Genomic DNA, 11,240 nt, shown 5'->3' on the forward strand with positions numbered 1-11,240 from the left:
CGGCGAGGACGAGGAGCCGCCGCCGCCCGCGCCGCCCGCGCCGCCGCCCGCGCTGCCGGGGCCGCCGCTGTCGTCGCCGGGGCCGCCCGCGGCGCCGCCGCCGGTGTTGAAGGACGAGTACATGCAGATCTCCCGCTCGCTGCGGGGAAAGGACCAGTAAACGATGCGGCGCTGCACCGGCTCCGGGATGCGCTCGAAGCGCTCCTCCACGCGCTGGAACGGCCACTTCTCCGCCACCTTGCGCGCCGCGATGTCCAGCAGCGACTCCGGGCTCTGGGTCTTGCCCGGCGGCAGCAGCCCCAGCGCCGCGCCGCCCACGCACGCCGCCGCAGCCGCACTGCCAGCCCGCTGGCCGGGCCGACAGGCAGAGCTGTAGCCGCCACCCGCTCCTCCACCGCCACTGCTGCCCCCGCCGCCACCGCCGCCGCCCGGCCGGCAGCAGAGCCGTTTCGCGGGAGGAGGCTGCTGTCCGCGCTCCGCCATGACCGCGCCGCTTCTAACCCGACAGCGGAAGTGCCGGGACCCTATAAACGGCACAAGGAAGCGCGACACGCACACGCCGCGGCGACGCCACGCTGCCATCTAGGGCCAGCCGCTCCTTGTACGGGCACAAGAGGCGGGGCCTCCTCCGTGACGTCGGAGTTGAGGCGGGGCACCGATAGGGGGACCTAGGGCCAGGGGCGGGGACTATGCAAATCGCTGAGCTGAAACATAAATAGAGCACTCGGCGGACACGGGGGTAGCGGGGGCGGCGAGGTTGGGTGCCCGATGGGTTGTGAGAATGTCAGGCTGCTGTGACGCGGGGGGCGGGGCTCAGGCGGGGTTCCCGCGGGAGGGGACGGGCCGCCGGGCCGGGCCTAAGATGGGTGGGTCTCTGTGCCCCCTGCCAACTCAACTTCCCCCTCCAATTCCGTGTTTCCCTTTGATGTCCGGCAAGTGAGGACGCGCCTCGCGGGTCGAAACGCGGAGAGAAGGGAAGATGAGGGGGGTTGAACCCGGGGAAGGGTCCGGGCTAAGTGGGGGGCGTGGCCCGCGAGCCAATGCCCCACCCCCCCGTCAGAGCCTGGCCGCCCGGGGAAAAGCCTCTGGGCGGAGGAGGCGCTTTCAAAACAAAGAAATGCGGCGTGGAACCTGGGGGACGGGGGTGGAGAGGAAGGCGGAGGAGGTGCGGCCGAGGCAGCCCGGCTGCCCGCTTCCCCTTCAGTCCGCCCTGGGGAACTCCCCCCACCCCCACCCCAGACGGGACTGCGGCGCTGGGGCAGAAGGAGGAGGCTGCGCTCGTTGGCTGTTTTCCAGTTCACTTTTGAAGACCCGGGAAGGGGAGCGCCCGCTCCGCTGCCCCGCGTGGCTGCAGTGCACCCAGCCCCGATTCCCGTGTCCGCTCTGTCCCGGCGGCCTGTTTGGGGGCCGAGCCAGCCAAAGTGTCCCAAAACGCGCAGAGCTCTCGGAACCTGCCCCGCAGCTGTGCGACGCGCGTCCGGAGCTGGCCGCGGCCTCCCCGCCCTAGCGCACCCTCAGCCCGGCGGGCGAGGAGACTGGCTCGCCCGCCGGCGCGGAACAGGGAACTTGAACCGGCTCTGGTCGTCCCCGCAGCCGCGCCGCCGAGACCTTGCTCCAGGCCCGGGTGCTCCTGCTCGAGGTGGAGGGTGCACCCGGGCAATGAATTTAGCAAACACACCTTTGTGAGTAGACACGCCACGGGCGCGTGCGCACGCACACAACACGCACACACACACACGCGCGCACACACACACACACACACACCCCACGGGCGCGCGCTCACAACCCAGCCGGCTGCAGACGGCGCGCCCCGGGCGCTCGGCGGCGGACGGCGGCTGCGAACGCGCTCGGGGCGCACTTGGGTCGGGCCCGCCACGGCCGCGGACGCCAGGCTGCGGGGAGCCCAGGCGCTCGGGACGCGCGCCGTGCTCTCCGCCGCGCTGGTGGCTCCCGAACGGCCCTTCCTCTCGGGTAGAGGCAGCGTGGGGGGCGGGCGAGCGAAGAGCGCAGCTTGCTGGTGCGAGGGCGCAGGCGAAGGCTACGAAGCGAGTCCCGGGCGGAACCGGGAACCCTGCGGACATTATTCGCAGGCCACAGAGCTCGGTCAAATCTGGGTCCAAGCCACAGACTTAATTACCACGTTAGAAACATCCTTCCGTACTCTTCGCCCCACCTTGTTTTTACTGTAAACCGTGTTACTGATATGGTCGCTATTGTGAAAGATAAACCGTATCTCCTTTGACACTTTCCCGTCTCTTCAGGTTATTGGCTGGTGGCGCCCACCTGCCTGCCTCGTTGCCTGGATTGAAATTAGAGGGGATAGAGCGCTTCTGAGTTTTAAAGAAAATCGCCCACAGAAGGCCAAGGCCTGGGAGACCTCGAACTGTATGGAGGTCTTGGCTCTTAACTCTGGTCAGGTCTTATGAAGCCCCAAGCTGCAGGTCCCCGGGGGACGGGATGCTTGCAGACTTTCCATCGCTGCCTTACTTGTTAGGAAAATTTTGATGACATTATGTTTCTGTATATTCGTCTGGTATTTGGGGGTGCACCTCTCAGTGCTTGGGGAAAGACGTGGGCAAAACACTGGAAGAATATCTTTATAGGCAAATGGGAGAGGAAGGCTCTTTCCTCTGGTTGTTCCACTTCTGTATCTCTTAAAAAATAAAAATAATTTTTAAACTTTTGAAAAACATAGGTGACAGGAGAAGAAAGTAAGTGGAAAAGTGAAATACAATTTGAGCTCTGTTCTGTTCTCAAATACAGTCATGATAAGTCTCAGGCTTGTATAATAGTGTGTAGATTAGCAAGCATTTTCATACATATACACAAGGAGTCGCTTATCTGGAAAGTGAAAGATGACAACAGAGGTGCCCCCAGACAGCGTAAATGATTCATTCAGGGTCATAGGATGCGTTAGTGGAAGAAATTAATTCATATTGAACAGAAAAATAGACATCTTTGGAGGTACCTAACTTTAGAGATTTCGATTTTGTAATGAACCAAAGAGACTAGATTTAAGGCATCATCCTACAGTTTAACTAGCATGTTGGGTTTAACTTTAGTTTAACTCTAATTCAAAGAAGGATCCAGGGCATTTGGGTGGCTCAGTCAGTTAAGCGTCTGCCTTCGGCTCAGGTCATGATGTCAGGATCCTGGGATAGAGCCCTGCTTCTCCCTCTCCCTCTGCCTCTCCCCCCTGCTCATGCTCTCTCTCTCTCTCTCTCTCTCTCAAATAAAATCTTTATTTAAAAAAAAGAAGAAGAAGAATCCAGAGTCACCACCTCAGCTCAACTTCCCCTCTCGGCAGGCACTTAAACTGAGAGCACTCTCTCCATCTTGAATTGTTCTCCCCCTGGTTTTCCTGACAATTTACTGGGGCTCCATCATCTCCAACTCATCCTTCTCTGCCTTGTCTTGGGTCTCTCTTCCTCCAAACTCTTTAATGCACACCCTTCCTTAGAGCCTATCATAGTCCTCTTCTCCATTTTTGGTGACCTGCCCCTTGGAGACTTTCCACCATTCCCACTCCCAACCATGGGTTCTGCTTCAGCTCACTTATTTCTTCTGGTGGCCAGCTCCCTTTTCTATTGCCCTGAGGGTGCCCCATGGCCAACTCAAACCCGGAGTATCACCTTTTCCTGGAAACTAGGCTCTCTTCCTTCCCCGAGACTATTGTTACCGTTGCTCCCTGTTATAGGCCCCCAAGCTTTATTCCTCTTTGCCTTTGCCTGCAACTCGCATGTAGGTTTCTTTGCTGTGTTGTCTATCCCAGCCCCTCTTGCTGCTCAGTAACTTATTCCACCTCTTCACTCTGCAGGGCCTCCTCACTGGTATGCCTGTATAACCTTTCCTCCTCCAGATCCTCCTCCACCCAGCTGTTGTGCCTCCTCAAGTACAATTCTGACGGTGTCACCCTCCTGCTCAAGTCCTTTTAAATGGCTCCCTGCTGCCTACTGGCAAAAGACCAAACTCAGATATGATCTTGACCAAACCCAGCTTCCTAGCCTCATCTCCCCTGAAACCCAACAGAACGTCCAGTTCCCCAACAGGATTTTTCTTATGTTCCAAGAGGACTTCTCCCAGGTCCCCATAAGTCATCCCCATTTTCCCCACTTGCCACATTTGCTCAAGACAGTCTACCGCCTGTAATGATTCTCTCTTCCCTTACAACTTGTCACATTCTTACCCTTCCTTCAAGGACTTGCTCAAATGCCGCTTCCTCTGGGAAAACCCCCTAAATGTGTGATCTCTCTCCACCAGCCCTTCTAACACTTTGGATCTTTCTTACAGCATTTATACCATTCAGCCTGGCATCACAGTTATGTTTACACTTGGCTGAGCCATTCGCCTTCTCTCCCTTCCCTGATTAGAAATTCTCTGAGGGTTGGGATTATGCCTCAGCCATTTCTGTGGTCCCAAGTGCCCAGCACAGTACTGCAAGGCTTCTGTCTCCCCAGAGGTTAGCTACACCCAGGAGCCAAGGAAGAAGTAAGTCACAGTATGTCGTCATTGGCTGCTACCTGTGCCAGCTCTCGTTTGGGGGGTATTTCCAGTGTTTTTCTGGTGTTCATCGAAATCATTACTAAATTACTTATAATCGCCCTTTTCAAACAGGACCGTACTCCAGGGACCAAATCAGGGCTAGAGGCCCCTGGTTATGTTCCAGTGTTTACCATTAGGCAATGGTAGGAAATCAAAGTACAGAAAGTCTACAGCTTCCCAAATGCAGTGACTCATCATATCACATCACACCACACCACATTGGCCAGTGTGGTCAGGAGCTAGGCTGACAGGCAAACTTCATTAACAGGAATCCCAGTAGCTAAATGGGTAGCCTCAAGGAGGAGACCCCCCTCCCAGAGCACCATACCTAGCACCTGATCTGTGCAGTTGGATGCATGCATGGGTATGTGGCGAAGGAATTTACTTGAAAGGGGCGGGGGAGTCCTATCCAGAGACCTAACATGGCTCCTGTATCTGCCTTTAATTTAAAAATGAAAAATTTGAATTAAATTCAATAGAGATTTATCAAATTCCTGGAGCAGTGATTTTCAAAGAGAGACCCTTAGAGTGTCACCTGAGCATAATAACACACACAATTTTGGAGCTAGGAACCAGAAATTGACAATCACTCGCTCCCCATATAAGGCTTTTTTACACTTAAGTTTGAAAACGACTCTTCGGTGGCAAGAACTTCACACAGTCCCACTGCTTAGGAGGAAGACTCCAGAAAGAAAAAATGACATTGCCTCATTATTATTGCTAGTCATCTCAGCTAATTATGAGAATAATTTGCCTTTAGTAGGAAGATTCCAAGACATGGAATTAGATTAGATTAGATTAGATTGGATTAGCTCGGAGGAACCTTAAGTCGTTTGAGGGACACAAAGTTATACCCATGCATTTCCTAATACTGGGATATACTTTTCATATTATAACCAAAGCCAGTTATGTTCCCTGGAAAATAATTAAATTATTTAAGAGCGGAAGAAAAGCCTGAAACACCATGGTTAGCCTACGAACCAGACATTTATCCCTCCTGTAGAATGACAAAGAATTCTCTTCCACGTGGCTAAAAAAGAGTGAAGAATGAGATATTAGAGATGACACTTCATCAAGGCAAAATATCCAGTAATAGGGGAAAGTGCCCAAAGAATCGTCCTGGTCAATCATTTCCACCGAATAAATTCTTGGACAAAATAAGAGGTGGGCAGGGAATGATCAACCCAGAACTGAATGAATTAAAACAATTGCTCCATCCTTGAAGAGGGGGAAGTTTTGATTAATTTCAACTTTGTTGGGGTGCCTGGCTGGCTCAGTCAGTAGAACATGCAACTCTTGATCTCGGGGTTGTAATTTCAAGCCCCATGTTCGGTGTAGAGATTACTTAAAAAATCCTAAAAAAAAAAAATTCAGCTTTGTTAAATTCCTAAGAATCAAACCACTAATATTTCACTATTAATATTTTTTAAAGAGTGGGTGCAGGTTTTTTTTTATTCATTTGAGAGAGAGAGACAGAGAGAGCACACAAGCAGAGGGAGAGGCAGAGGGAGGGGGAGAAGAAGCAGGCTTCCCGCTGAGCCAGGGCTAGATCCCAGGACCTGGAGATCACGACCTGAGCTGAAGGCAGCTGCCCAACCATCTGAGCCACCCAGGCGCCCCAGGGCTAGGTTCTTTACAAACAGTAAATCATTTGCTTTTCCAGTCCCCCTGCTCAAGAAATAAATGAAGAAATCGAGAGTCTGAGAAATTGGCCAAAGGTTTTTCAGTTCTAATCGGGCCAAGCAGGGACTCACATTTAGTCTTTGTGAGGAGAAAGTCAGAACTTTCTCTAGTATCCAATATTTCCCAAACTTGCCACATCAGAAGAATTGCCCGGAGTACTGGTCAAAAATGTAGATTTCCATTACCTCTTCCTGGGGAGGGTTGGAGTGGGGGGTTTGGAATCTTTTTAACTGATGCCCTTGATAATTCTTCCGAATGGGCAAAATTGGGAAACATCATAATTTGATGCCACATTATCACTTATTAACCCACACTGTTTAATTCCTTAAGATGTACCCTTCTAAAATTTGCTGTAACTATAACAAGTGTATTCAACCATTGATCAACCAACCAAACTTTTCCATCCTTTTTCTAAGAACAGTGTTTCTGTTAAGATAAAAGCCTTTAAAGTTACAATCTGGGATTTTGAAAAATAAATCATTACCTCTTAACTATATACAAAATGATCAGGTTAGCAACTTGATTATAAATAAATTTGTTTTAAATTTTGTAATTTGGAAGGGCGTCTGGCTAGCTCGGTTGGTAGAATATGGGACTCTCAATTTCCAGGTTGTGAGTTCAAGACCCACATTGGGTGTAGAGATGACTTAGAAAATTTAAAAAAAAAAAAGTTAAAGAATAAATTTTACAATTTGGACAATAATTCCTCCCTCGAAGGGTAAAAGGCATTTGCCTTTATTAAATATTAGATAATCTGCTCTATTATTTTTATTTATATTAATTTTTAGCAAAAATATTTTAGTGTAAATACAGCCTGTGTACAATTTCAGTATTGTGAGAATTTATCAGACTGTTATCATTCTACTATTCATTCCAATCCAAAATGCAGTGGTGAGTCTCATCAACAAAAGCCATCTCAGAACCGGAATATTTTACTGGCCTCCAACCAGGCTTAGAACCTAGTGATAGCCAAAAGAAATAGGAAATGCCACATTTAATTATAGCATTTACTCTTTTCCCTTTTTAATAGCTGTTACTTTTTACTAAGTATATTGTTAAGCTTGTCACAAGACAGACACAAGAACACTATTTAATTGGATAATGTGAAAATTTTTACTTCCATATTTATTTACCTATGTCAACTGGGGGGAAAAACCCTCCTACTTTTAAACACAGAAAAAGTAGCACTATATAAGAATCATCATCTAGAAAATTAATGATCTCCTCAAAATTGCATCACTCTTTTGCAAATATGTCTGATGAGATAGCACAAGAAAAACACAATTAAAACATCAAACATAAAACAGTATGAACACATTCTCTGGGGAGACAAAAGATGCTCTGGCACGTATGAAAGATATATTTGCAGAGAATAATGTCATCCCCCAAATCACTTCACAAACACATAGCATGAGCATTCTCCAACATGATCGAACTGTATTTTATTCATTCTCATTCCCATCTGGAGGAAGTAAAGACATACAATTCAGACAACCACATAACTTTAGGGGGCACCTTATGCCTGGAGAAAGATTATTTACATTTAAGAGATAACATGAAAATTAAAGTTAAAAATGTGAAAGCCAAATTTTCAAATGTATTTACTGAGGACATTTTATCACCTACAATATTTTTAAATATTCAAGAACTCATTCATTATCAAGAACAGCATCATGACAATTCACGTATGAAAAGTGTCACTTCCAATGACTTTGTTCAAACCCAGAATTGGATAACTTGTGAAAATGAAGCAGTCTCAGCAAAAGCTGGTACATCCCGTATTCTCTCAGCCCAAAATCTGGATTAACACATCCACAGAGCCATACTACAATAAACCCGTGGTTATGCAGAACCTTGGTAAGAGCCATCCTCAACAGACAGTTTCCCAAATGACTGAAGGTCTGCTTCTTAAGTACCAAAGCCTTTTTAAAAAGCTTGACTCTGGGGGCTAGAAATCTTTCTAAATCATGACTGACTTCTTACATAAAGTCTTAATTATAAATACTACAATGCCCTCAAGATCTTAAGGCATGCAAGAAGATATGTCCATAATTAAAGTCCCAGATTGCTTTTATTCTTTCTTTCTCTATCTTCCTTCCTTTATTTTTTTATTTGATTTTTAGTTCTTATGTTTTTTGGGTTTGGGTTTGCTTTGTAGTTTTGTTGTGTTGTGTTTTGTTTTGTTTTGTTTGATCTCCTTCTCTACAGTTGTGCTGCCCCCTGTTACTTTTAATTATTGGTATATGCTACCCCATCCCTCCTCCCTTTCTGCATTATTGCTCTCTATCGGCTGTGGCCTTGGAACCCAGAAAACCCGCTTGTTAAATGTGCGTCTACAATGAAACTCAACCAAGTTCTTAATGAGGAGGACCTCCCCTCTGGTTAAAATATGTATTTAAAATGTGTTACTTTTTTTTTTTTTTTTTTTTTGGCTTCTTGCAAACTTCCCAGATTCCAGGTGGTTTGCAGAGATAGGGGAAGTTATTAGATGGTCAAACTCTGGCTTCTGAGAGGTTAATATATGGCGATAAGTGAAATTCATGATGATGGCTCTGAGGTGCCTACTGAATCTTCATACATAAAATAATGTATCTTGAATATGACTTCGGTTTAAAGTATTTCATAAAATTATAATCCTTTGAACCTTGGTGGTTCACATCTGGAATTTATGGCAGTATTCTGATGGATTTCAGATGAACCAGAAGCTGCCATTCCCAGATCACACACAAGAAGGGCCTGTCATGCATTCCTGTTACAGCTTGAGTTCACCCTGGAATGAGGAAAGATAGACACCAGAATCCTTAACAAACCCACCCTGCAAGACTCGAGGCTATGCACTGAGAATGACTTGGTTCCTGCTCACATCTCCAACTGGCCTGGCCCCAAGTTCATTCCCCTCACTCTCTGGGGTTCTGCCAACACAGGCTGCTCAGGCCTGCTTTCAGTTCCTTGAACACTCAAGGCTCACTTCCTCCAGAGGGCCTTTGCCTAAGAGTTCCCACTGCCTGGAATGCTCTCCCTCCCCAGGCCCCACAACCACTGCCCAGTTTCCTCCTACTCAGCGTAATCACACTTCCTTAGGAAGGTCTGGCCGCTCCGACAGGTCAGCTCTGCTTCTTACACACTCTAGTAGTTACTTGTACTTCTCCTAGGAGCTCTTATTGGAGTTGTAAGTTTTCATTCAGTTGTGTGTAGAATAGATTACCGAGAAAATAAGAGGTGCTCAGTAAGCATGTGTTCACTCCATGGAAGGCAGGGAGCAAGGGCACTTCGGCCAGACTGGCCTCCTCATTGTGGTTAACATCAGGCTTGCCAGGAGAGCAATTTCTAACAGCTTACCTTCACTGAATTGCTGTCAAGGCCCATTGGTCTCTCCTTTCTTTTCAAGACAAGAATAAAATCTACTCAATGAATGTTTAGCAGCATGGCAAGAAGCTGCACCCCTACATTCTGGACATTGTTTTATTATCCCAAGCAAAGAAATAAGAAAATCTTCCCAAATTTCAGAAACCTTGCACACTGTCCTACATGCTGTCCGTAACATTTGTCTCTTGTTCATTTTTTTTTTTTTTTTCTGGCTTTCATCTGAAGTGTCAAGTTTTGGCAATTTTGGGTCTTCTAGTTACCATGGAAATAGGAAACAATGATGTCTTGGAAATTAAGAGGGGGGAGTGGGTTTCTCTTGGGGTTCTAGAGTTTTCCTTCTTTGATCGTATCTGTGAGTTGAGAGAATGTTGATTTGGAGGCAGAGCTTCTGTGTCATCAATAAATACTTATTTTTGTGCCTAGAATATGCCAGACATTGTTCTTAGCCAGGAATCCCTCTGTGTCCAAACTGCTACTTTAAAGATAAACATGCCCTCTCTCAGATGCAGGCTCTTGGTTTATCCCTAAGTCAAGTTCAAACTGTGGAGCAGGAACTATCTGCTCTAAGAGAGAACCTTTACCTCCCCCCTCTGCGCACCTTCAGAAAGCTTCATATACTGCACCCAGCTCTGGCTCTCTCTGACACTGGCACCTTGGGTTACAAAGAATCATACTATATACATTGTCAATTTTATTTTTTTTCTTTCTTCGTTTCACAGGTACATAAAAATTTCTTTTCTTTTTATATTTCTTAACTTCCAGAGCAATAAATAAACATTTCATGTTGCTTTTTATTGTTGTTGTTCCATAGTCTTAGTAGTTGATAGTTGCTTATAGCCACTAAATGCTTGACCAGTAATAACTGACAAACTTGAAAAATCTGGGAAAGGAAGGAAATTGTTTGTTTCCTCAATAGGTAAATGTCCACCATTTACCTCCTCTCAGAATGGCTTAATCCCTTTCAGAATCTGAGAACTGTGTGCAGGTATCTGGCTATATAAGGCTTGGTTTTGAACACATTATATAATAACCTTTACTGTGATTTTCCATATCTTACGTCACCAGAAAGGTTCCAGGTTCCCTGAAGGGCAGGTATGTCAGATTCTAGCACCAACTCCTGGTTTGTTTCTGCATGGACGTCCAGCCTGCTGCAGCTGAGGGCTGCCTCACCCCTGCACTTCCCCACCTTACCCTACCCCAACTACTTTTTCTGACCTGTAATTCTGGCTTTAGGAGTTTCCAGAGGCATCTCCCTTAAAAAATGTATTTGAGCAAGCCTCTATCTCCATCCAGACTGAAGATATTCCTCTCAATTTACAATTCAACTATTAGAGATTTGGTTCTTTTGGGCCTTCATGAGCCCCCTTTGAAAAGTATCAGTATCCCCTGAAAGGCCAAGACTTGTAGCCATGATCAATTTATAATCCTAAGGAATTAAACTGACTGCCAACCCTTCCCCCAACCCACAGGAAAAATGAAATTCAGGACAGGCACTGTGGGGTAGTGCTAATAAGGAGAGGGTCTCTGGGGTGTGGGTGGGGAGCACTGAATGAACATCTTGGGTTGCCCATTCTTCAATTCATGGCTGTCCCTGAAGTTCCCTTTTCCTTTCTTTTCCGCACCTTGTTCCACCTTTGTTCCTCTGGCCT

The 11,240-nt window shown here is 47.2% G+C and overlaps 1 protein-coding gene across 1 annotated transcript in view; it reads right to left on the reverse strand.

Annotated features, from left to right (window-relative positions):
• Nucleotides 1-484, reverse strand: part of ZSWIM6 (zinc finger SWIM-type containing 6) — a 187,396-nt gene extending 186,912 nt beyond the window's left edge. Inside the window, exon 1 of the mRNA XM_032404363.1 lies at nt 2-484. Within this exon, the coding sequence (XP_032260254.1) occupies nt 2-483 (482 nt within the window). The 5' untranslated portion in view covers nt 484. The remainder of the gene's footprint in view (nt 1) is intronic.
• Nucleotides 485-11,240: the final 10,756 nt, after the last annotated feature.

This window comes from Phoca vitulina, unplaced genomic scaffold, assembly GCF_004348235.1.
Source record: "Phoca vitulina isolate PV1807 unplaced genomic scaffold, GSC_HSeal_1.0 scaffold6, whole genome shotgun sequence".
NCBI classification, from domain to species: domain Eukaryota; kingdom Metazoa; phylum Chordata; class Mammalia; order Carnivora; family Phocidae; genus Phoca; species Phoca vitulina.